General features: G+C 38.3%; 4 protein-coding genes across 6 annotated transcripts; 2 read left to right on the top strand and 2 right to left on the bottom strand.

Annotated features, from left to right (window-relative positions):
* The first annotated feature begins 219 nt into the window (after positions 1–219).
* Positions 220–5,000, top strand: LOC139953179 (uncharacterized). Its single transcript, XM_071952618.1, has 5 exons — positions 220–378; positions 1,217–1,277; positions 1,452–1,523; positions 1,731–1,861; positions 4,746–5,000. The coding sequence occupies exons 1-5, from the start codon at positions 285–287 to the stop codon at positions 4,994–4,996; spliced, it is 609 nt and encodes a 202-aa protein (XP_071808719.1). The 5' UTR covers positions 220–284; the 3' UTR covers positions 4,997–5,000.
* Positions 5,001–7,037: 2,037 nt separating this feature from the next.
* LOC139953177 (2-Hydroxyacid oxidase 1-like) lies at positions 7,038–10,331 on the bottom strand. Of its 2 annotated transcripts, none has more exons than XM_071952617.1 (8): positions 9,961–10,331; positions 9,516–9,667; positions 8,876–9,137; positions 8,105–8,229; positions 7,868–7,959; positions 7,545–7,706; positions 7,291–7,360; positions 7,038–7,177 (listed from the first exon to the last, which is right to left on the bottom strand). In XM_071952617.1, exons 1-8 carry the CDS (start codon positions 10,098–10,100, stop codon positions 7,113–7,115), a joined length of 1,068 nt encoding a protein of 355 aa, XP_071808718.1. In that variant the 5' UTR covers positions 10,101–10,331; the 3' UTR covers positions 7,038–7,112. The 2 variants fall into 2 exon arrangements, with proteins under 2 accessions (XP_071808718.1, XP_071808717.1); XM_071952616.1 differs by having other exon boundaries at positions 8,093–8,229; positions 9,961–10,329.
* A 694-nt stretch (positions 10,332–11,025) lies between these two features.
* On the bottom strand, positions 11,026–18,753 carry LOC139953248 (2-Hydroxyacid oxidase 1-like). Its single transcript, XM_071952719.1, has 8 exons — positions 18,064–18,753; positions 17,018–17,169; positions 14,801–15,068; positions 14,356–14,492; positions 13,126–13,217; positions 12,811–12,972; positions 12,635–12,704; positions 11,026–12,506 (listed from the first exon to the last, which is right to left on the bottom strand). Exons 1-8 carry the CDS (start codon positions 18,204–18,206, stop codon positions 12,442–12,444), a joined length of 1,089 nt encoding a protein of 362 aa, XP_071808820.1. The 5' UTR covers positions 18,207–18,753; the 3' UTR covers positions 11,026–12,441.
* Positions 18,754–18,888: 135 nt separating this feature from the next.
* On the top strand, positions 18,889–24,610 carry LOC139953247 (2-Hydroxyacid oxidase 1-like). 2 transcript variants are annotated; one of them, XM_071952718.1, is made up of 8 exons: positions 18,889–19,413; positions 20,194–20,345; positions 21,009–21,264; positions 21,593–21,738; positions 22,292–22,383; positions 22,781–22,910; positions 23,042–23,111; positions 23,230–24,610. In XM_071952718.1, the coding sequence occupies exons 1-8, from the start codon at positions 19,235–19,237 to the stop codon at positions 23,246–23,248; spliced, it is 1,044 nt and encodes a 347-aa protein (XP_071808819.1). In that variant the 5' UTR covers positions 18,889–19,234; the 3' UTR covers positions 23,249–24,610. The 2 variants fall into 2 exon arrangements, with proteins under 2 accessions (XP_071808819.1, XP_071808818.1); XM_071952717.1 differs by having other exon boundaries at positions 18,892–19,413; positions 22,781–22,942.
* The last annotated feature ends 1,987 nt before the right edge of the window (positions 24,611–26,597 follow it).

The raw sequence follows: 26,597 nt of genomic DNA, 5'->3' as shown, positions 1-26,597 counted from the left end.
CTGCGAAGTAATGTATAATAAAACCCCTATAAAACCATAAAACTAACTTGCCCCGCCCCCTTCTGGGAAAAAAATTGTAACGTAACAGTGCAACAGCGCCCTCGTTCATTAGGAAGCAAGCAGTCGGCAGGTACCGTGTTAACGAAACTACAGCGTTAATAATCTTATGGAAGGAAAGGGGAACCAGACAGTACAGGTTTATGTGCGGAATGCAAAAAAGAAAACATCTGAAGAAATAAAAGAGCTACATATCTACAGCCACTCCCTCAAAAAACGGACCAAAGATGGTTTGTGACTGCTGTAAAAATCCATATTGTGAGTTCCTGTGGAGACATTATACTCCCGTTGTGCGAATATGGGGGATGGGAACAGCGGCAGGTAAGTTAAACAGCTATTTAGGGTATTGAACTTTAGAGTAGACCTTAGTAAGTTATTTTTTTAGTGAGTGAGTTAGACAGTGAGTCAGTTCAACAGTTTAGTCTTTTCTGTTAAGTTTTTTTTTGCTAATGAAAGTCACTCATCTGTTTCAAATTGATGGAGTGGGCAATTTCATTTATTAATTGATGAATGGGCTGGTTCTGTAGTGGCTTGCTGCACTTGCAATAATTTTACAAATTTCTTTATCTTTTTTTCTTTGTTTTGTATTGTACCGTTTTCATGAAGTAGATGAATAAATTTGATTTAAATTGAATAAATATAAATTAAATTACATCCTTATTTAATATTTGGATATTCCTTGCTTAACATATGGGGAAAATGTCTGTATCCTGCCACCACTTTTTCATCATTCGTTTCTGAAAAAAATTAGAACATAATAATTCATAAATAGGCCTAGCTAAGCGCGCACGGACTTGGACCTGGGGAATTTGTCAGGTTTGGTAAAAATGACTGAAAAAGTGGCAGGAAAATACAGCAATTTTTCCCTTGAGCCATATCATATGAGATGATTATGAATTAATCTGGATATTTAACGCGGCAAGTGATTTATAATGTAGCCTGGGAAACATTAGTTAGCAGGTAGGCCTACCAAAAACAATCCATATGATGTAATTCACTTTTAATTTAATCACTAATCAAAATGTTTGGGGTTTTTTATTCTCTGGCCAAATTTCAATTTGTTAATATGGATTGTTAAGATAATTCAGTGTGTGTATAAATGTGATAAGAAAATAGTTTTGTGTTTAAAGATATGTCTTTTTGTTCTTTTCTGTTACAGCTTTCTGGGCTGTTGGGATCACAGCATTACAAACGTCAGACTTCTTTGGTATTTACTTTATGTGAGTAGTCCCTCAGTAATTTCAGTAAATTTCTGAAAAAATATACAAAACCTACCGCCTTTCAAGCACACGTACATTGGAACATTCCAATGATTTTAGCGTGGCTTAGTGAACTTATGACTGAACAGGTCCATCAATTAATACATGTAAATGTGTTTATTTCGTTTACTACAGAGTTGTTGCGTCAATCATCACATTACTGGAAGTGATTTTCTTCTTTGAACCCTGTTTTGAAAAATGTTGCTCGTAAGTACACTTTTATATCACTTCATTACATGTACATTTATTCTGGACGGAAGCCAAAGAAAAGGAAGGAAGTTTCAGTTTTAGAGGTGGGAGGAAAACCCAAGAGAGTTATTCCAGGGAAAACCCATGCAGAGACTGAAAACCCAAATCCATGTAGTGCCCTGCTGGACTTTTCACCCTCTTTCTCATGGAAATGTTTCTCACCAGACCCGACAGTTGCTGTGGCAAGACATGGACCATCGTCTCGTGGCTGGATAATTGGAAAAGAAGTGCCATCTACATTGCACTCTCCGTCATATGTTATCTTGACAGTAAAAACATCTGGGCGATAGTTGCTGGTAAGTACTCCAAACTCCTTAAACTGTGTCCGAATTAGCGGCTACATAGCTACAGCTATGACTGTTGTTGAGAGTGTTGCTAAGGATGTACCATACTTCAACGCATGATGCCGCCAAAATCTATCTGTAGCTGTAGATGCTAATTTAGACATGGTCTGACCGTTGTGTCTGTATTTTGCTAAACTAACCACACAGCCTGTGGTCTTCTGTATAACTAACCCTCCAGCCTGTGGTATTTTGTGTAAGTAACCACCTAGCCCTTGGTCTTTGTAACTAACCACTCAGTGTGGTCTTTTGTGTAACTAACCCCCCGGCCTGTGGTAACTAACCACACAGCCTGTGGTGCTTTGTTAAACTAGCCACCTAGCCTGTGGTCTTTTGCTAAACTAACCCCCAGCCTCTGGTATTTTGCTTTTAACTAACCCCCCAGCCTGTGGTATTTTGTGTAACTAACCCCCCAGCCTGTGGTCTTTTGTCATACCCAGGTTGTTTACTGTCCCTGCATGCTGTGCTATGTGCCCTGCTTGTTTGTGTCTCGGCTCGAGGGCAGACCCAAGCGCAGAGAGACGTAGAGCGTGAACGATACCAACCGCTCTCAACGCACATCTAGATTTTTATTTGTAAAGTTTTGACATATTTCTTGACATCGTGGCCCAATTTCATAGCTCTGCTTACCGTAAGCAAAGAATACACTTCAGAAGCAGGGAATTCCACGCTTATATTTCAAGCGTTTTTCACTGGTTAGCAGGGCATTTTTGCTTGTGTGCGTGCGCACTTGGCTTACACAGCTAGCTCAGATATTCAGGGGCTTGCTCAGTAAGTGGACAATGGTGATCGTAAGCGCAGAATTTGTCGGTAAGCAGAGCCATGAAATTGGGCCAAGTTGTGAAGTTTATTGTATAACTCGCATTTATGGCTAAAAAGCAATCACTGTCTAACCAAACGTATGCTTGATTCAGTTGCAAATGTCACACAACTTGCACACTATAATTTGATTTTACCCTTACACCAATGCGTTTTAAAGGAACACGTTGCCTTGGATCGGTCGAGTTGGTCTTTGAAAAGCATATGTAACCGTTTGTTATAAAATGCATATGGTTAGAAAGATGTTTTAAAAGTAGAATATAATGATCAACACAAGTATCACTCGAAATTGCGTGGTTTTCCTCTTACGTCGTCGACAAACACGGTCGGCCATTTATGGGAGTCAAATTTTTGACTCCCATAAATTGGCAACCGTGTTAGTTCGCAAAGCAAAAGGAAAACCACGCAATTTCGAGGCAAATGTGTGTGGATCATTGTATTCTACTTTTAAACATCTTTCTAACCATATGCATTTTATAACAAACGGTTACAAACGCTTTTGAAAGACCAACTCAACTGATCCAAGGCAACGTGTTCCTTTAAGCACTGTATACTCAGCACTTCCCTGAGTTTTGTAGGAAAAAACACAGGAAATTCACTCAGACGGGAATCAAAACCCACCATAGTTGCACCCAGACCTATTTGCATGATGGTAGGGTGTGTTTTCTGAAATTTAAAGATGAGATTGAAGTAACTCTTCCAAATAGCGTGCTTTCCTAAAAAAAAACAGTTAATTGTGCAATTGAAATACCTGTACGTTCCAGATTGTATGAAATTCATTTTAACTTTAGACATTTTAAAGATGTTTATTTATAAAAATTACATTTATTGTTCCATCGCTTATGAAAACTGCCATTCAAGTAAGATCAACTGTGGTGCTAAGTTTTGTCTGTTAATCATTTACTTTAGCATATTATTGTGATAAATACATGATGATGTTTTGTGTTAAAAGAAAATTAACCAGACCGATACTTTTTGGTTATATCAGGCCAACTTGTTAAACTTGGGTTAAGTTCTGACTGCTCTGCTGTCACCTAGTGTTGAGAAAGGTCCATCTTTTCTTTATTATAAATGCATTTATTACATGTATAGTCTTCCTTCTTTGCAGGCCTGGAATTTAATTTTTTCAAGAGGGCATGGCAATTTTTATTTTGCAATGGGCGCTTCCATTAGAAAGTCTAATGACCTATGTGGCATTTGTGTAATTTCAGGCCTACGCTAAATTACAGCTCTTTAACAAAAATTAAACCATTTATAACTTTTTGTATATAACATTCTTTCTTTGAACTAACAACTTGTATGTTTAATTTGTTACGTGAACTTATGTCTAGTTTAATGCATTTTAATATTTATTGAATGATTAATTATTTATTATAATATGTTTTTACACCTACACTCATAATTTTCCTGAGTTCTGTGAACAAAATTAATGGGTGGCTTTCAAACCCACGACCTTTGCATGTCTAGATGTCTTACCAATAAACCACCGAGCTAACTCGATGGCTAGAGCCAGTTTGATTTTATTGTTGTCCTCTTGTCTACAAGAATAAATCTTATAAGTTATTGTAAAAGAGAAACACTTAATCTTGATCAGTTTGTTTGTTTTGTTAAAAGTGTTATAGCCTGTAGGATGAATATTTAACCTTTTGATTTTAAGGGTTTTTAATTATTTATAACTTGAACATGATTTCAGGAGAATAATTTCAGACAGGCGAACCAAATTCTGCATTAAGTACATAACAATTTCAAAAAAAAAGTCTAAAACAGTTAGAAATGACTGGACACGCTACAAATCGAAAGTTATTCTGGAACGGCTCTGGAGCGCCTTAGTTTCAGAAGTTGAGCAAAGGTAATTGTTATGTCTGAAACAAAAAATTATTTGGTCAACCTAGAGTTGCTCCTAATCTATTTTGTTCAGCACGACTCATACATATGTTAGTTTATCTTGTCGATTGAGCTAAAGCTATGGTAGGCTTTGTGTTGTTATATTTATCAACACTTGTTGCTCTTCCCTCTACAGCGGTGGTGTTAGACACTCTCGCAATACTCTACATGCTGCGTACGTATCAACAACAGGCTGTCAGACACGCCAGCGACCAGTCACCCGAGGAGGGTGCTCCGTCTGCCAGTGGCTACTCTCGTTTAGATGAAAAGAAAGCGAAGAAGGAAACGGATAGCCTTGTGGGAGGTAAAAAGGAAAGTACAAACCCATTTGATGATGATGTTGACCCCGAAGGCGACGCTGGGATTTCAAGGTATCCGCAGTATTAAAGAGGTTAAGAGTAGCTGCTTATTTTCGAACGGGTTCTCTTTAAACCCCAGCCCCAATTCCATAGCTCTGTTTCTGCAAAGTATTTTGGGAAAGCTCCACAAAAACTCAGAAACTATTTATCCTTTTCTTCACCAATGGGTGTGTTTACTTTGAACTTCAATGCACTTGGATCATAAATTTAATGGATTAGCAGTTAATCTGCCTGGGCCAGTTAACACCTCTACTGCTTTGTGCATGTTTGGAATGTGCACGGAATTTCCTGAGTGATCAGCAAACGGGCCAAGACGTTTCTCCGGGGCGTTGAGTGGATTAAGTCGGGTGAGTCGGTGCGGGCGCTGTTGGTGAATTGGCCGCGGTGTGCGTGAAAGGAAAACGAGAATCGTCTTGCACCAGGACTACCCAAGGCCTGGCACTGCATTATTGTGTTAGGGCGAAGCAGTTTCTCCTTAGTTCTATTTAGTCTCGGTAAGTTTTTGCTTACTCAAATGTTTGGCAGACTATTTTGGGGTTTGGTCAAGAAAAAAGGAAAGCAAAGAAAATTGTTGATTAGAGTTTTATTTTATTATTTTTTGAGACTAGATTAAGTGGACTATTTCTTCAGTATTCCTTGAATTACATTGATGTATATATATTTTTGATAAACATTTACGTTTGTTGATAAATTTGCAGGATCCTATTAGTTTACATGGTTTCTCCATCAACTTATTTATTAAAGTAGGTCTTTGTCAGACACTTTCTCTATCTCTAATTTCTCTCTGTATTATTACTGAAATAACGTAGCTTTCTTTTTATTTAAACTCAACTTTTAAAGTTGTAATTTCGGTGCAATTCTTCCTAACTATGGTTTGAGGTAACTTTAATCTTGGTTTTGGGGCAAGTGTAAATTATTATAATCTTTGCGGTGTCAGCATTAGTTTTTGTTGGTCAGTCAGATGTCTTGTAGTATTTATATAAACAAAAAAATGAATTGTAATAACCTTGATATGTGTTTCCCTTAGTATTCAAACTTTAACAGGTATACAAAATATATAGTTAAAAAGGGGAATTAACATTTCTAATTTTAAAATTGGTAAAAATTTAAAACTTTTATAGAGAATGTTTTCTTCAATTGATCTTTGTCTGAATAAGTCTTACAGAGAGTCCAGTCTGTGTGGCTCTCTTGTAATGATGTCACAAGTCACATGGCCTATGTAGACTTTAAGCAATATTTTTATAAACTTTGGTCACAGCCACCGGTATAAATTTTTGAATGGTGGCAACCTTTTCCCCATCCCAGAAACAAGCAATAAAACATGGTATTTATTTTTTTGTAAAAAAATGATCATCGAGCTTTCTAAACAAAAGTGCAAATGAAATCCCTCAACCCATTGAGGAATAAATTCCTCCATGCTCAACCCAAGATATTTTCTTCTATTTTTCTATAAAAATCTTCTATTATTTGTTGTTGTATACAGTGTAGTGGCAATAACTTTCATAGTTTAATATTCTCAATGTTATCCAAAATGCAGGCAAATCTGTTTTAGACAGTAGCGCCCTCTCTTGGGGGAAATGTTGACAAATCAAAACAAGGACTTCCACCAAGACTAGGTGTATAGATACACGCACGAAGGAAGACTAGCCCGAGTGGCATACACTAGCCATTGTACCTCCATGCACTAGCGTAATATCTTAAGCGCACAATGCAACTGAAGTGAGAGACTAGCAAGTATCGGTGTTGAATATTCATTAATAATACAGTTTCAATAAAAGTGGACGATGTCTCATTGAAGATCGTTTGGTTTCTTGTCTCATCAGTTTTATTCTGTGTACCGTTGGATTGGATCTTGGTATAGTTTTGTGTGTTCCTTACACTCCTCTATTATTATTTTTTCGTCTTTATCTTGAGATATATCTTAGGGCAGTCAGACTACGGGTCTTCCTTTTGAAGAAAAAACCGGCAAACTACTTCTCATCACATTCTTTCTGACGACGAACCAGTAAAGGGACTGTGTGGCTGGAGCTTCTAAAGATAATACTGAAAACGCTCATGACTTGCGAGTATTAATTGTTGTCAACCTCTCATTGTAAAACGATAAACAATACGCCAGGAGCTTTGTAAAATCAGTGAGAGTGACGTCACAGACTGCCATACGGGGAAGCCTTGACCAAATCTTGTGTGATTTCAGCAACTGATGAACAACCTGAGGTTAAAAGGGAAAAACAGAAATATTATATTTTGTAATAATTTGTTTGAATCATATTTATTTTAATTTAAGCAGGTCCTCAACTACTAAAAAAAAAGGGGGGTTATTACCAGCCAGTGCCATTGCCAAACTGAACTCGTCTTTCAGGATATCTAGAACTTTCCTCACTCCTGCCTCGCCCTGAAAAAAATATAGTATATAAAAGAAATGAAATGTGTGATCCGATGAAACTGTATCCAAGTCGTGCATGTTTTTACATAAAACAACATTTATTGAAGCATGGAAACTACCCCAGCCCTCCCAGTGCGTACTTTTACCGATTCCCGTTTAAAACTTTGTTTAAAATGACCGTAATATTACTTACATTGTAAGCGAGACCCCAGAGTGCCGGCCTACCGATGAAGACGGCTCTAGCCCCCATGGCCAGTGCTTTGAGTACGTCGGTTCCTTTACGGACTCCACCATCGAGATAAACCTCAACGTTTGAACCTTTTACTGCCTCGACCACCTCTGATAATGAATCTATCTGTAATATCATATTAGAACACCACAGTGATAAAAATCTGAGCGATCATTAAGTTCGTTTAGTCTATATGAAAAACGATTTTGAATGCGTCTTTGATGATGAAACATACAAAATAATTATATAGCCTATACAAATGATATTTTCCAGAAACTTTACTTTACCGTTGCAGCTACGCCATCCAACTGCCGTCCTCCGTGATTAGAAACTAAGATACCAGCTACACCGAGGCTTGCCGCCTTCTTGGCACTCTCAGCTACAAGAAAAAGAAAAATATTTGTTTGAGTTTTAAGGATTTCTGCCTCACCTTTTTTTTATACAATGTATTGTAGTCGAATTGCTCATTCATGAGTTTCGGCGAGAGTTTTTCACTGTAATTGTTCCCTCACCTGTGAGTATACCTTTGAGAATGATAGGCAATGACGTCACACCCTGAAGCCATTTGATGTCGTCCCATGTACAGGCAGGGTCTATTGCGTTACTGTCACACCAAGTCTCGCCTGGGTGGTTAAGAATGTTCGGTACCCTAGAAAAAGTTAAACCCCAAACTCTTATAAAACAACTTTTGGAGAAATCAGATCATTATAAGACAATTGAATGTACAACAGTAAACATATTAATGAACAAATTATTTGGCTCACTGGGGAACCAGATGGCATACTACTTGAACATTTCCTGTATCTGTGTACACTTCCCCGGGTCACTACGGGTTTTAAAAATGTGACTCTCCTGCTAATCGCAACAAACTCTTCCTAACTTAGGATGTATCTGCAGACTTAGGACGAGTCCAAGCCTTGCACTGTAGCATGTAAACCTAAAAAATAATCATAAAGTACGGCCGAGTTACTCGTCCTAACTTGAGATTAAAGGACTAGTCACACTAATATCAATCAATCAATCAATCAAAATCAATCAATTAAAGGTCATTTGTAGAGCGCCAAAATTAAGAATTAATAAAAACGATAACGATGCAAAGAGAACGCATTCTATTGGTTGAATTGCTCCACGCAGAATACGCCCACGCTTATTCAACCAATCGAGGGCGTACATTTTTAACGTTTTCGTTCTCGTTTTCGTTCTCGTTTTCGTTCTCGTTTTCGTTCTCGTTATCGGGCCTGTGCGACGGGGCCTCTAATCTAGCGTTTCGTGAAATCGGCTGCTGGGATACTCACTGCGTATGTTTAGCATACAATAATGCATTAAGAGGTTGAGCTCGCTTCCTTCCATATACAGGCTGATCAATGGTCACAACTAGTGCCTTGTACCGCCCAGAAGCATCAACCCTCTTGATAATCTCCTCCGTCTTAACTCGGCTTCTTAAGATGTTGAGTTGCATGAAGAGAAGGGTGTCTTTGGGAACTGATGCTGCCACATCTTCAAGGGACTTGCTGGAATATAAACTTAGGATCATCACTGTGCCAGCGCTTGCTGCGGCTGTACACAGAAATACAGGAGGAATGTTTTAACAGAGTGATTACAAGTTTGCTCGTAACTCATCATGTCTGGTGCTAAAATCATCTGAAACTAAAATATTTTTTTCTGGAGAAAGAGAAAGAAAGCCTCGATTGTCCGTGTCTACAATACAGCGGCTAAATGTTTACAAAAAACATTCATTTAAACTGCACTGCAAAAACTGGGGTATTAAAATTTAATCCATAAATACCGGGGAAAATATCAAAATGTACACCAAATGGTTTTAAAATAACACTAATTTCTGCCGGCACATATACATTGGCGTTATTTAACATTATTTTATGATGACAATTTTGAATGTCTCTCAAGTATCTATATTTTGACAACACCCAATTTTACCTCTAGCAGTCGCCTTTTCCCCATCACCATGTAAGACCCCATGGGTAGCAGTTGGACTGACACCTACCGGAAACTCAATGTCATGACCCAGGATGCTCGTTCGGGTCACACGGTGGGATACGTCACGCAAGTAACGGGGTCGGAACCGATACCTGAAAATAAAATAAAAATGCCCCATTGGTTTATTTTTTCTTTTAGTTTTTCCGTGACACTGGGCGGCCCACTCGTGTACACTTTTCATCAAATATGGTGACCAATGACGTCATAAAGCTCTGTGAAATTGGGCCCTGATAATTAAAGTGCAGTAAAGACCGGCTCCCTATCCTCACCACACTGTTAATTCGCAATAAAGCAGCTGGAATTTGAATGCCTGCATTATGAACGGCAACTCATTATTACAAAAATTATTATTATTTTGATGGGGTGTTGTAGAATTAAAGCCTACCTCAAAAAGGCCTCAACATTGTCTCGATGTGTCTGTCCCTCACCGGCTCCATTGCTGTAATAGTCGTACCAGGTAGCCTCCAAGCCTCGCTTTAAATACGGCTCAAAGTCAACAACACAGACGGGCTCGTCTGCTGCCATGTTGTTGCAGTGCTAGTTCTGTCTATAACATACCATTGCAACTACATGCATACGTGTAAATTCTACACATTAATATGTGTCAATAGTATGAACAGATGGCATGAAAGCAACCAGCTTTTATACACGCCTTTTTGTTATATCCTGTTTTTGCGTTAACTTGGCTTGAACTTGACCTTCAAACTCCTGGTGACAGACAGAAGTCATTATTAACATTTTTCCCCATTGTTCATGTTTGCTCAAATAAATAACTTTGTTGTAGTCACCCGACGTGACATACACACACCATAAACTGTAGCCTTCCGTCAAGGCGCACACGGCATCCCCGGATGTCACACACAACCCCAGCTCCCGCTGGTCTTTTTTCGTGCGTAACACTCTGGGAACTGCCGCGTGCCCCTCGACTAAAGGCTACATAAAGCCTGGCCCAACTTCTTAGCAGAGAATTATGCGAAATACCTTCCAGCTATTGCACAAAATTAATATTCTGGTGGTAAGCATAATTTTGTTGTGCATGTACAGTAACTTCTTCTCTGTAAGTATAAACTTTGTGCCAAGGTTCAACTTTTTGTTTTAACATGGTATGATTAGACTCAGATCATCATTACATTGTTTTAAACAGTACGTTTGTAAACAAATAGTGGGTACTCCGCAAACAAATAGGTCAGAAATCGACGCCCCCCCCCCCCCGGCCCGAATTGACTTTACACCTAAACCATATAATGCATCCACTTAATGTACCATGTTCAACCCCCCCTTACTCCGCCCCCAGCTCAGGAAAAAAGCTGCTGTAGGTCCGCCAATATGGTAAAATTACAATATTTTAAAATTACATTAACGATTCATTGATTCATTGACTTATTGACTGATATAAAAAGGACGAGGATTAACTAAGTACACAAAAAGCAGAATCCGTTTGCTGCCAAGAATATTTTTTTAAAAATATCCCATTTTATTCACCCAATACTATTCACACATACAACACACATTACACAATGCACACTGACACTGCTATAATGTTATTATAACTGAATTATTGAAAACATGGAGGTCTACTGACATTGCAATCATCTCAGATATTAAAGGCAGTGGACACTATTGGTAATTACTCAAAGTACTTATTAGCGTAAAACCTTACTTGGCAACGAGTAATGGTGGGAGGTTGGTAGTATAAAACATTGTGAGAAACGGCTCCCTCTGAAGTGGAGTAGTTTTCGAGAAAGAAGTAATTTTCCACGAATTTGATTTCGAGACCTCAGGTTTAGAATTTGAGGACTCGAAATCAAGCATATGAACGCACACAACTTTGTGTCACAAGGGTGTTTTTTCTTTCATTATTATCTCGCAACTTCGGCGACCGATTGAGCTCAAATTTTCACAGGTTTGTTATGTTATGCATATGTTGAGATACAGCAAGTGAGAAGACTGGTCTTTGACAATTACCAAAGGTGTCCAGTGTCTTTAATAATTGTATTTAAGTGCCAGCTTTCTAATTCTACTTAATAATTTTAGTAATAATAATAATATAACAAAAATAGATTGAGAAGACAAGACATAAATGCTGTCAGAGAGAATAGTTTTAGAAAACAAGTTGCAACGTTTACATGATACCCTTGTATGATTATATTAAATGTTTTTGTCTTATAATTTTATATGTATTTAAAGCCATTGGACACTTTCGGTAAACAGTATTGTCCAAGGCCCACACTTTGTGTACCACAACTTCTATATCAAATAACAAACCTGAGAAAATTTAGGCACAATCGGTCATCGGAGTCGGGAGAAAACAACGGAAAAACCCACCCTTGTTTCCGTGCGTTTCGCCGTGTCTTGACATGTGTTTAAAATAAATTCGTAATTCTCGTTAACGAGAATTTATATTGTTTTGCTGTTTTCTCAAAAAGTAAAGCATTTCATAGAATAATATTTCAAGAGAAGTCTTTCACCATTGCCTTCTGTAAACCCTGTAAGTTATTTGTAAATCTGTGAACTTTTTTTTTCTGAACCGAAAGGGTCCAATGGCTTTAAGTCAATATAATAAGACTATCAAAAAATTGATAAGAGCGTTATTAAAATTTAAATGATAACATACAATTTAAGAAAAATTATTTAAAATTAGCAGAACATGGAACAACAGTATCACCAATGAAAAACATACACAATAATATCTTTCCTATCTTGCAAGGTCCCATAAAACAAAATGTTCCCGAAATTTACTACAATGTTAAATGATTCATGATACATCTTTTTGTTAAGCCAATAAATAATTGCAAACGAAATTTTTATTTTATAACAATAACTATGATGTCCTTTAGGAGCTTTGGAAAGCGCAATAAACATGACGTCATAGATTACTCAACGGGGAAGCCTTGACCAAATCTGGTGTGATTTCAGCAACTGATGAACAACCTGAGGTTAAAATGGAAATACAAAAATAAAAATTGTTGTAATTGTTGGTTTGAATCATATTTAACTTTAATGTCCTGTTTTAATGAATGCGTCATCCTCAACTGTTTAAACATAAACTTTATAATTACCAGTCCGCCCCATTGCCAAACTAAACTCGTCTTTCAGGATATCCAGAACTTTTCTTACTCCTGCCTCGCCCTGAAAAAAATATCGAGAAATAAAACTGAATCCAAGCCCTTACCAGTGTGTACTTTCACCGATTCCCGTTTGAAACTTTGTTAAAAATTGCCGTATGTTTACTTACATTGTAAGCGAGACCCCAGAGTGCTGGCCTACCGATGAAGACGGCTCTAGCCCCCATGGCCAATGCTTTGAGTACGTCGGTTCCTTTGCGGACTCCACCATCGAGATAAACCTCAATGTTTGAACCTTTTACTGCCTCGACCACCTCTGATAAAGAATCTATCTGTAACGGAAAATATCCCATCGACATAACATCGGCGAATTTGTTTATGATATTGGATGCTTTTGTATATATTTTTATATTGAAGAAACGTTGAAACATGAAACATGAAGTGGTATCAAATAAAAGTATCAAATACCAGAAACTTTACTTTACCGTTGCAGCTACGCCATCCAACTGCCGTCCTCCGTGATTAGAAACTAAGATACCAGCTACACCGAGGCTTGCCGCCATCTTGGCACTCTCAGCTACAAGAGAAACATGTAATTAGCAATCAATACTCATGGTAAATTACTGGTAGTTGTTGACATTTTGAGGATTGGGTTTTCCAAACTAATTATCAAAGTTATTAGATTTTTCGTGGCGATAAAATTGGTAATTGTTAAAGACCAGTATGCTCGCTTGGTGTATCCCAACATTATTATTCATAGAATAATAAAAATTTTGGCTCAATGGTCATCAAATTTGCAAGAGAATAATAAAAGAAAATAAACCTTGTTGCATTACTTTGTGTGCTTTCAGATGCATAATTATAATAAAATGCTTCAACTGAAGTCTTTGGTTATTTAACCGAGAAAATACTTCTCTCTCAAAAACTATACACTACTTCAGAGAAGGTTGTTTCTCACAATGTTCTGTACCAGAGGCTCCTAATGCTCCTAAAAAGTAAATTTTGATACTAACAAGTATTTTGTGTTATAACCAATATATAGTATCCAGTACCTTTTAAGCCATTATACCCTTTTGGAACAGAAAAAAAGTTCACAGATTTACAAATAACTTACTGGGTTTACAGAAGGTAATGGTGAAAGACTTCTCTTGAAATATTATTCCATGAAATGCTTTATTTTTTGAGAAAACATTAAAATAATTACCAATTCTCGATAGCGAGAATTACGGATTTTTTTTTTAAACACATTTCGTGACACGGCGAACCGTGCGGAAACGAGGGTGGGTTTTCCCGTTGTTTTCTCCCGACTCCGGTGACCGATCGAGTCTAAATTTTCACAGGTTTGTTGTTTTATATATAAGTTGTGATACACGAAGTGTGGGCCTTTGGACAATACTGTTTACCGAAAGTGTCCAATGGCTTTAACGCGCAAATAGATTGAGACTTCTCTGATATTCTTTGGGGAGTCCGTTTGGACAACCAACCCGTTCTCATTCCCAAGAACATTCAGTGGAATGCTCAAGTAAAGATTGAGATATTCGTATGGAGAGTTGAAGAACATAATATTCGGCAATTTTGGCGCGAGGTTTTTTTTTTTTTAAACAGTTGTACCGAGTATTTCTGCCTCGCAGAGTTTGTTGCAACGTGCAGTTGAATTGCTCTTTCGAAAGTCTGCTCGTTTTGGCGGGAGTTGTTCACTGTTATTGTTTCCTCACCTGTGAGTATTCCTTTGAGAATGATAGGTAAAGACGTCACACCCTGAAGCCATCTGATGTCATTACAGGTAAAAGCAGGGCTCACCATATCTTTTTGATACCAGCGAGATCCTTTGAGGTTAAAAACGTTCGGTAGCCTGAACGAAGAAAAACCCAAAACCCTTAGAATTATCTTGAGACAATCGACAATTTAGAGAAATACATGAACAATCAAAGATAAGTAAGTTATAAACAAGACTTTACTAGCGGTGAAGACTATGTCAGTGCATTAATCTCTACCATAATAAGTGTTTGGTATACATTTTGTTGATGACATGAATCCCTACTCACTGCGAATGAAGATACGTATAAACTATAATTACCTGATAGAAGTTTCAGCATCATTTGTCGACAAATGTTTTAGAGAAAATGCAAAGGGTGATGTTGTTGTTGTTAATTTACTCACTTCAGTTCTTTGACATCTTTGACATCGGATGCACGGGTAGCTCCTGCCAGACTTACACTACTAAAACGCTGGTCAATTGTCACTACTATTGCCTTGAACCGTCCGGACGCATTGGCCCTCTTGACGACATTTTCAGTGATCGATCTGTCCTTTAAGAAATTGAGTTGCATGAAGAGTAGGGCTTTTTCGGGAACTGATGCTGCAACGTCTTCAAGAAGTGTGTTAGCAAACATACTTAGGATCATCACTGTGCCTGCGCTTGCTGCGGCTGTTTAGAAACACGAGAATGTTTTGTTAGAATGCTTCGTTTTGGACTCAGAGGGAGATTTCACAAAGATGGTCCTAATTTAGGACTAGAATTGAATTTAGTTCATTTTGGTTTTCTGTCGTTAGCTTTTTTGAGGGGCCATTTTGTGATTAGTTGCCCCCGGGGCTGAATGTATCGTATTGATACGTTTCCAGCAGCATGGTGATTATTTCTCGTGTAAGATATTTGATCAATGCCGAAATTCGGCAATGGGGTATTTTGTACGCATTGGAAGTCATGGTGCCAAAGTAGGAAAACGGTCGTGAAATAAACGTTTTAAAATAATTAGTCACTTTAAAGCCATTGAACCCTTTCGGTAAACAGTATTGTCCAAGGCCCACACTTCGTGTATCACAACTTCTATATCAAATAACAAACCTGTGGAAATCTAGGCTCAATCGGACATCGGAGTCGGGAGAAAATAACGGGAAAACTTACTCCTGTTTTCGCGCGTTTCGCCGTGTCATGACATGTGTTTATAACAAATCCGTAATTCTCGTTAACGAGAATTTATATTGTTTTACCGTTTTCTCAAAAAGTAAAGCATTTCATGGACTAATATTTCAAGAGAAGTCTTTCACCATTACCTTCTGTAAACCCTGTAAATTATTTGTAAATCTGTGAACTTTTTTTTTTTTTCTGTACCGAAAGGGTCCAATGGCTTTAATCAGAAATGTAATGTAACGTGACTTTACTAAAGATTTGCATAAAGCGAATAATTATTCTAAAACGTTTACTTCACGAACGATTTCGGCAAACTATACTTGCACACCATGACTTTAACTACGTCCCCAAAATACCCCCTTGCAAAATTTCAAAACAGGTTAAATATTTTACAAGAAAAATAAAAACCATCCATCTCTCCGGGGGCCATGATGCACAAAGTGGCTCCCTAAAGAAGCTAAAGACAGATATTACTAGTTTACAAGCGAATATGGTTTTCACTATAGTATTTGTTTTCCCATTACACCGATGTTTGTTACCACTGTATACTCAGTAATGCCCCGAAACCTGTGATCAAATATTACAGGCATATTACTCGGGTGGGAATCGAACCCATGACCCTTGCAGTTCTAGAGCATTGTCTCACCAACTAGACTACCGAGGTTGCCCGGTAGCCAGAGGCAGTTCAAATCCTATGTTTTGGCAGCGGGACCGCAACGATATATTAGATGTTAAATTTGCATCGGGGATAAAGAATATTACATTTGGTTTTTACCCATACACCGATGTGTGTTAGCACTGTATACTCAGTACTTCCCCGAGTCATGTGAACAAATATCACAGGCATATTTTTCGGGTGAAATATAGTTTGCCAAAATTTAACAACAAGTCATTGGTTTAAAGAGAAGGTATACGTTTGGTCACCACCCTTTAGCTCGCAGAAGCTTTCAACTTAAAACAAATAATTTGAGAATCATTTCAATTTGAATCTGAGAAACGTTACTGTCAGATATGCTTCTCAAATTGTGTATTCCAACTCCAGGTTTATTCTTTATGCACGGACATAACCGCTCCAGATTTTCGGCGATAATATTTTTTTAAACAACTCAATTTTTTAGAATGAAGTTTTATTAACAGGTTAGTTTGATTGTATATATATTATCTATGTTGTACTTCAATAAACCAATCGAATGGTTAATTCCAAAATCCAAAGGTAAAACATAAGGATATAGTCCAAAGTTGGACGATAAGACTTAACTCTTTGTGAAATCCACCTCTGGAAATTCAATCTTTCGAAAATGTTTTCTCTCCCCAAAAAGAGAAAGACAACCTTGTCCGTCTGTCTAATTTTATGCTGTGACCGTCAAAGATTTTAAAAAGTACAATATTTAAAACTGACCAATAGGTTAACATTAAAACTGACCAATAGGGTTACAGTACGAGTCATACCAGTACCATATTCATACCTCTAGCAGTTGCCTTTTCCCCATCTTTATGTATGACCCCATGCAAAGCAGTCGGACTGACCCCTACCGGAAACTCAATGTCATGACCCAGGATGCTCGTTCTGGTCACACGAGTTGATACGTCCCGGAATAACCGAGGTCGAAAGCGATACCTAAAAACAATTTGAATAAAAATGTTTCCATGGAAAGTAAAACAATTAAATTCTTCTTAAAAGGTTGCCAGCAAAACTGGATTCATTGTTTATGATTTATATAGACTGTGTTGGTATTCTAATGGCCTTTTTTTTTATACCATCAGCTCCCCATTGCTCGTCACCACGTAAGTTTGTATGCTAAAAATGTATTTTGAGTAATTACAATAGTGTCAAGTGCCTTATGAAGTTGGGTCCATAAGTAAATCTAGCCCACGTGACACTCGTCCGGGTCACCTCTTACCCTACACTTTAGACCTTTCAATTGTTGTTTAAGAAAACTGAGCTGGTTGGATGGACAACCACCTGCTCTGGTAAAACACTCAATCTTATTAACATGTGTTCTAGCCAAAAGCTTCAATATTTCCTGCAAACTTTAAATAAAATAAAATACCCCCAATGATTATTTTTATTTTTTTATTTTTTAACATAATATTCAGTGGAAAACATTCCTTATCCTGCCACCACTTTCTTGCAAATTTCTACAAAAACGAATACCTCATTTAGGTAAATTAAATACTATTTTATTTCATAACAAAATTAAAAAGTAGTGGCATACGGAAACTTTTCCTTTTCAGTGCTATGGTTGGATATATGTGATAACACATTGTCACAATCAGTAGCTGTCTGAGGTTTTTTGTGTGTGTTTATTTGACTTTCCATAGTTTTCCAACCACAGTTAGCAAAACCCAGGCTGTGACGTTGCAATAAAAAGAACCTTACATTAAAGGTCACTGTCAAATGCACACGAATACATTGATTTGAATAAGGATAGCTCGCATCATGCTATAAATATTTGACTGAAACTCGTTACCTGTGACAGTTTTATTCGTTGTATTTAGGCGGGATCCCTACCTCAGAAACGCCTGAACATTATCTCGGTTTGTCTGGCCCTCTTCGGCCCCATAGCTGTAATAGTCACTCCAGAAAGTCGACACGCCTCGCTTTAAATACGGCTCAAAGTCTTTAACACAGATGGGGTCAAATTCTGCTGCCATTTTGTTGTGGTTCTGTTCTAGCCCTTTCTCTACACGATAAAAAAGTTGAGCAGCCAAAGTTATGAGTGTGAGACTGCATGCGGCTCATTAAAAAAAAATCTTTACACTGGGCGCACCAACCGTGTAAGTGACTTTTCTAATTCTGTATACGACCAGCTGGCCTTGTCCCAGGCTGTTTTACGCAGTCACCGGCCCCTCCAAGCTCTGAACGATCCACTAACTGCATAGATAGGCCTACTACACCGCACAGTAGATAACAGTACTTGATACCGTGGGGTCTAAGTATGGGTTTTCAACCAGGATACAACGATCCTGTGTCGCATGCAATTATGTCCTGTATATAATACTATCCGGAGGACATTATTGCATATGCAATATTGTCCGCCGGACGGTTTTACATATGCAATCGTGTCCGCCCGGACGCTGCTGCATAATGCAATTGTTTCCGCCCGGACACATTTCCATATGCAGTTGTGTCCGCCCCGTGCAAAACCGTCATTGCAGTAAAGTAAACGCCCTAGGTCGGCGGAAAACGTTCTCCAGGTGCATGTCATGAATGACATGGGAAATGCTCGGCCGTTGGGTATTCGCTGCAATCATAAAATACCGTGAATATTCATGCCGCATATAATACGTATAGGTTCAGTGCATGCGCGCTCGCTTACATGCCCAGTCATGTACTTGTCCACCGGACGGTTTTTGCATAGCCCCGGAGCGGACAGTATTGCATGGGGGAAAAAAAACATTCATTTTGGTTTTTTACCCATTTATACACCGATGTGTGTTAGCACTGTATACTCAGGGGGACTCGAACCAACGACCTTTGTTATTACAGAGCAACTGAAATTGTAACCCTTAAAAAAAATACCAAATAAATCTCGGAGGGGATGGATACACAAAATTGCGTTATTCGTGACTCTCGAAGTGTGACGGCAAATTAGTTGCCTGAAGCTACTGAGTAAAAGGGTCAAATTGCACAATGGTGATATTTACATCGCCTTGTAGAGCTCGTCCATGCGTCACTGGTTATGCTGTTACAGAAGTCACTAGTTTACAGTTTACGAAAGATGGCGCAGTCGGAGCTCGTCTGTGTTGCTGATTTTGAGCTGTATTTAAAGCAGGGATTGTCGGTGGTGGACTATGGGTATTACACCGATGGGGCTGATGGGGAACAGACACTTCGAGACAACGTCAAAGCCTTCCTGAGGTATGGGTTTTATTAGATAACATTCCATATGGCGCCACCACTTTTTCACTCATTTTTACAAAAAGGGATATATCAATCAGGTAAATTAGATACTATATTATTTTATTTCGAATGAAAAAGTGGTGGCGCCATACGGAAACTTTTCCCCGGTCTTTCCCCTGTGCGTTCGCATAATTGTTCACTCGGGTCAGCCCCAGTGCCCTGCTTGTGGAGTGGGTCACTTGGGGGCTGGCCCCAGGTGCATGACGTCAGCGGTGAGCGGTGAGTGATCGTTCGTTTAGCTCTTGTCGGGAGCTCATCACCCGAGTGAGCACCGCGGGGTAGACCCAGGGGTGCTAATCGAACGCACCCAATGCTTACCCGAATAAGGTTACCACTCAAACTACCATGTCAACATGTACAACTTGTGACTGGTACCCTGCTCATTTTTGATAGACTGAAAAATTTCAAGCTTTATGTTGTGTTCTATACAAATGTATTATGATACATGGGCAAGTGTTGTTTGTCAATCGTTAGACTTGAGAAGTCCTTATACAGCTGCAGTACGTATCGCCAACTGGCTCATTACTTATGCCTGCCCCGAATGGGGTCGCAGGCGTAAGAGGGGTAGTACAAGTCTATTGTTAAGTAGATTGTACGACAGACGGATAATTATGATATCGTGTAGAACTGCTGTGTTGGTTTGGTGTCTATAAAGTACAAGTACAAACGAGATATTATGCGGGAACCACCTGCTCTTTGCTTTGCTAGGAATTAATTTGTGCTTTCACTGTATGATAGGTATCGGCTCAGACCACGATGCTTGCGTGACGTATCCCACCGTGTGACCCGAACGAGCATCCTGGGTCATAACATTGAGTTTCCGGTAGGGGTCAGTCCGACTGCCAGCCATGGGGTCATACATAAAGATGGAGAAAAGGCAACTGCTAGAGGTACGAAAAAGAGCAATGAAATGCGTAGTAAATTTTGGACTTTAGAGACGCAAGGTGGCAGCAGACTTGCATTGCTTTTGGCTTTGTGCGCGTGTTCAGAACAATGGAAACTTACCTGGTAAATCTGCTGCCACCTAGCGTTGCAATGTCTTCAAATAAAATATTCGAAATTGTTTAGCATTTCAAAAGGAATTAGCTGAAAAGTTCACCCACTTATACTTATTTACTTCTCGTTTCAGTTGTCTCTTTTGCTATACACTGCCCCAGATGTCAAAAGGCCTTTTGACAACCCACTGCACGAGCGCAAACTGTTGAAATAGGTGCAAGTTTACTTCTCTGTCGCTGGTTCTAGACTGCATGCTCACTCTCTACTAATGCGAACACACAGTGGGTGCGTTCGTTTAGCTTCCCTGGGTCGACCCCGGTGTGTGGCGGTTTTTTTCCCAGGACGAGTGTGTGCAGATAATTACCCACGTTCGTCCTGGTAAAAAAAATCGCCATGCACCGGGGTCGACCCTGGGGAGCTAAACGAACGCACCCTATAAATCAATAAATACACAACACTTTGAACCAAACATACATCCCTAGCTTCACAAAAATACGAACCTGGAACTTCGAGCAGTTGGCTTATTTTTGATACTTGTACCATAATTTTCCACACAGCCGCAGCCAGCACTGGTACCGTGATGATCTTAAGTATGTTCGCCAATACATCCATTGAAGACGTGGCAGCATCAGTTCCACAAGAAACCCTTCTCTTCATGCAACTCAACATCTTAGTTGACAGAAAGATGACCGAGAACATTATCAAGCGAGTCATTGCGTCCGGTCGGTACAAAGCACTAGTAGTGACCGTGGACCAGCCATGCAGCGGTAAAATACAAAGTAGGAAAAAAAGCACACTACCTGCACGTCTGTCGTAAGTTCTACCCTTTTTTGTCAAAGCTAAATTTTAAAATTTAAGCCCAGTTCATACTTCTGGCTTTTGCGAAACGACTTTTCGCAGCGAATGTTTTTGGGGTGTTCAAAACAGAGGAGCATATGAGATCTACTCGTTTTTCAAAAAAAATCTTTATGATTTTATACTATAATAATTATATCAATAACTCTCCATTGTCGTCAACAAGTAAGTTGTTGTGCTGACAATTATTTTGAGTAATTACAAAAAATAGTGTTCAGTGCCTTTAACGACTCAGAAATGAGAAGCAAAAACTCATGGGTACTGAAATAATTGTTTTTGAAAATAGGTTGCCGCAGCTAGTTAGTCCCGGTGAATCGAGCTTGTCAGCTTGGATTAATGGGAACATATTCGACCCTGCATTTACCTGGGCTGACATCAAATGGCTTCACGGTCTGACGTCATTGCCTATCATTCTCAAAGGCATACTCACAGGTGGGTTCGTTCACACGAGTAGCTTATTTCGCTGTAGCTAACTTTTTGACCGTGTGAACATAAAAATAGTTTAACTTCGCTGATAAATTATGTTGAAAAACTCACGCAAAAACGAGCAGACTTCCGAAAGAGCATCTCAGCTAAATTTTGTAACAATCTCTGCGAGGCAGAAATACTCGGGACAAAATTTATATCAAAAAAAACTCGCGCCAAAATGCCCGAATATTCTGTTCTTCAAATTTCTATACGAATGGCTCAATCTTTGCTTAACCAATCATTTCTTGAGTATGCCAATGAAAAGATAGCTAAAAGAACATTCGATGAACACTTCAATAATCAATGTCTCAAATGCATTATTTTGTTTTCGAGTCAAATGGCGATTCCGAATTAAAGACAATAGTGGAGCTACATTACTATTGAACATTAGGTGTTAGCAGAAATGCAAGGTAAATTTCCATTGATGCTAAACATGCGCATTAATTCTGATTACTGCCCCATTGTTTCCCAAAAAGTATTTTGTTCTAATGCAATAAGTTTTCGTTTGTTCTTGTAGCTGAGTGTGCCAAGATGGCGGCAAGCCTCGGTGTTGCTGGTATCTTAGTTTCCAATCACGGCGGACGGCAGTTGGATGGCGTCGCTGCAACGGTAAAGTAATGTTTCTGGTATATCTATCACTTGTCGGATCTGCTTTTGTAATTGCTACATGTTAAAGGCAGTGGACACTATAGGTAATTACTCAAAATAACTATTAGCAAAAAACCTTACCTGGTGACTAGTAATGGGGAGAGGTTGATGGTGCAAAACATTGTGAGAAACGGCTCCCTCTGAATTGACATAGTTTTTGAGAAAGAAGTAATTTTCCACAAATTTGATTTCAAGACCTCAGATTTAGAACTTGAGGTCTCGAAATCAATCATCTAACCATCACAGGTTTGTTATTTTATGCATATGTTGAGATTGACCAAGTGAGAACACTTGTCTTTGACAATGACCATTAAGCACCTAGATCGTTGATACATTATTGTGGTATTCTTTATTACAGATAGATTCATTATCAGAGGTGGTCGAGGCAGTAAAAGGTTCAAACGTTGAGGTATATCTCGATGGTGGAGTCCGTAAAGGAACCGACGTACTCAAAGCACTGGCCATGGGGGCTAGAGCCGTCTTCATAGGTAGGCCGGCACTCTGGGGTCTCGCTTACAATGTAAGTAATATTACGGTCACTGAAAGGGCTGTGTTGCAATTTCCATATTTCATTCAATACATTTTTAACTAATGCTCTTTTATTTATTTTTTATTTCAGGGCGAGGCAGGAGTAAAAAATGTTCTGGATATTCTGAAAGACGAGTTCAGTTTGGCAATGGCACTGACTGGTAAAAATCCATTAACGTTTAACCCCGCGAAGTTAATTTGAACATCGAAACAACAAGGATATAAACAAAATAATGACTATAAACAAATTATATTTGTGTCTTTCCATTTTATCGTCAGGTTGTTCGTCAGTTGCTGAAATCACACCAGATTTGGTCAAGGCTTCCCCGTTGAGTAATCTATGACGTCATTTTTCATTTACAAAGCATTATTTATAATTTTGTTTGGACTAAACAAACACATTATGCATAATATACTCTAAGTTCGCAAATTGCTTTCTAAAACGCAGTTCTTTGTGAAATTCCTTTTTTCTTTTCTTCTTAATCTTCTGTCTTTTTGATGTTTTTATTACGGGATGTTTTGATTTTTGGAAGTTTATCAATATTTAAATTTCTGTAGTTTTAGTGATAGTTTTCCTGGATGGGCCACCTATGGTTGGGATAGCCTTGTTCTTGTGGTTAAATTATTTCAGATTGAGGGTTGCAAAGACAAATTGACTCTAGATTCGTTGGTTCAAATCCTGCGCTATAGTTTACTTGATGACAAGTCGTTAGCACTGCCTGTTACAAACACACATTCTGCCGTTCATGCTGCAGGCACAGTGCGATTATACATGCATGCAACGGTCGTAGGTATTAGTAGCGCGTGTCAGCTCCATTGATCTCCATTATACTGACTGGATAGGACATTGCGCTATGCTGCGTGCATAAACACGCGGCCCAACAATGGCGGCGCAATTCCTTCAAACGGGTAAATTAATGTGCACTTGGTCGGGTTTGAGTCTGTCAGTTGAAGTTGTAAATTGAGAATAGAAATGTGGGGAAAACATGACGATCGATAGTTTGAAGTATGAAAAAGTTTCTGAGTGAAATGCAATAAAGCAAACTAACTTTACATTTGTTTCTATCAAATGCCCTATTAGTATTATGATAATGATATTTAAATTTCTAAACAAACACTCGGCCGAGAAACTGTATTGGGATTCAGGTACATGTTTTTTTTTATTCTTTCAGTTCATTGAGAAAATGGCAATAAACCATATAAAGACAAAACAAGAGTCGCTCCAACAATAAACAATTCGAGTAGGCACTAGAGTGAGAACTACATACTCGCTAAAATCGAGGGAAAAGAACAAGAAAGATGAAAACAAAATACAATGTGATAAGTGAGAGTTGACTCCATTAACAAATTTAAACTTTTTATTGTGAAGCTTCTATTCATCATGTTAATTGAAAAACAATCCCAACAGCAAAACTTCCATAACCGTTTTACTGTTCCACCAGAAATAAATATTTTTATTTTGGTCACAAATAACAAAGTCGGCTATTTCCGAGATGACTGATCCTCTCAACGAACTTGTATCGTCTGTACATAATTCGCATATACTTGTCGCTTTCCCGAACCTTTTAATTATTGATGCTATGACAAACATCTGTTGAAATCCGGGCTTCCCGTCCTCGTCGATTCCAGACAACCATCTGTAACGGAGCGAAAACAAAAATAGTATTGCTCGGTAAAAATAACAAATACTTGGCCTATAATAATTATTTTATGAAAGATAGTTTAAATTTCCGGCTTATATTTGTAACGTTAGATATAATAATAATAATATGAATCGCTAAAAAAAATGCAAAGGCCTACCTACTTATGGAAAGACAATCCCTTTGCCGACTCAGTTTTCCCTCCTCCAGTGATTGACAGCCGCGCACGACTTCACCATCAGCATTTTTAGTTTGTTTGATCCGACTCCAATTGTATTTATCCCCAAATGACAATTAAAAGGACGAAAACTTCTCTCTGCTTGCAGCAACTCTGTTTAAAAGTGACAAATTAACATTGATCTCCATTATACTGACTGGATAGGACATCGCGTCTAAACGCAGGCCGCGCGCGTATTTTTTAAAACGGGTGAAGACCGTTCGTCACACGAAATGCGCTGTACACTTTTAAACGGAGTTGCTGCAAGCAGAGAGAAGTTTTCGTCCTTTTAATTGTCATTTGGGGATAAATACAATTGGGGACAAATACAAGCCCGGATTTCAACAGATGTTTGTCATAGCATCAATAATTAAAAGGTTCGGGAAAGCGACAAGTATATGCGAATTATGTACAGACGATACAAGTTCGTTGAGAGGATCAGTCATCTCGGAAATAGCCGACTTCGTTATTTGTGACCAAAATAAAAATATTTATTTCTGGTGGAACAGTATAACGGTTATGGAAGTTTTGCTGTTGGGATTGTTTTTCAATTAACATGATGAATAGAAGCTTCACAATAAAAAGTTTAAATTTGTTAATGGAGTCAACTCTCACTTATCACATTGTATTTTGTTTTCATCTTTCTTGTTCTTTTCCCTCGATTTTAGCGAGTATGTAGTTCTCACTCTAGTGCCTACTCGAATTGTTTATTGTTGGAGCGACTCTTGTTTTGTCTTTATATGGTTTATTGCCATTTTCTCAATGAACTGAAAGAATTTAAAAAAACATGTACCTGAATCCCAATACAGTTTCTCGGCCGAGTGTTTGTTTAGAAATTTAAATATCATTATCGTAATACTAATAGGGCATTTGATAGAAACAAATGTAAAGTTAGTTTGCTTTATTGCATTTCACTCAGAAACTTTTTCATACTTCAAACTATCGATCGTCATGTTTTCCCCACATTTCTATTCTCAATTTACAACTTCAACTGACAGACTCAAACCCGACCAAGTGCACATTAATTTACCCGTTTGAAGGAATTGAGCCGCCATTGTTGGGCCGCGTGTTTATGCACGCAGCATAGCGCAATGTCCTATCCAGTCAGTATAATGGAGATCAATGGTCAGCTCTAACAGCACATACATTGGGCTCGAGGATGTGTTTACCGTCCCCGTAACTACATTGCGCTTAACAATTACTGACTTGATTTAAAGCTTAGCTCTATAGTCACTTTTTTCTTTGTTCATCCCAAAATCTTAAAAGAATGCCCAATCAGTTTCCCTTATGGTTTTATTATAATGTAAATTATTTCGTAAATTTATTTTATTTTGGAAAATAAATGAGATAACAGGCAAATTTTTATTTATTTTGATATCATAAAGTCTTGGTCTGTATATTGGTTTGCGGTAACATCATGATCTACTTGCCAGGTATAGTTTATTTTTTAGAGAACTGTCTTGCAATATTCTACTACCGTGGAGTAGATTGTTCGGATTTTTCGGGAGACTTCTCATGTCTGAAGAAATACTACTACCTTGCCTTGTCTTTCTGAATAATAATAAAATTGTAACTTAAGTACATGTACATCTCCTAATAAAACAAATTGTGTTGTTGTTCACTCGATCTGTGAAATGAATGTAGATATGTGTAGACGTTTTTATGAGCAGTTCTGTTTTATCATCATTGAGTTTTTATTTGTTATTGGTCATCCATAACTTTATATCAGAAACACATTGCTCAACACTTTTGCGTTCAGATTGCTCATCAGAGCAGGATCTCAAATGGAG

The sequence above is a fragment of the Asterias amurensis genome, chromosome 21 (assembly GCF_032118995.1).
Source record: "Asterias amurensis chromosome 21, ASM3211899v1".
Taxonomy (NCBI): domain Eukaryota; kingdom Metazoa; phylum Echinodermata; class Asteroidea; order Forcipulatida; family Asteriidae; genus Asterias; species Asterias amurensis.
This window is presented reverse-complemented; position numbering and strand designations above follow the sequence as displayed.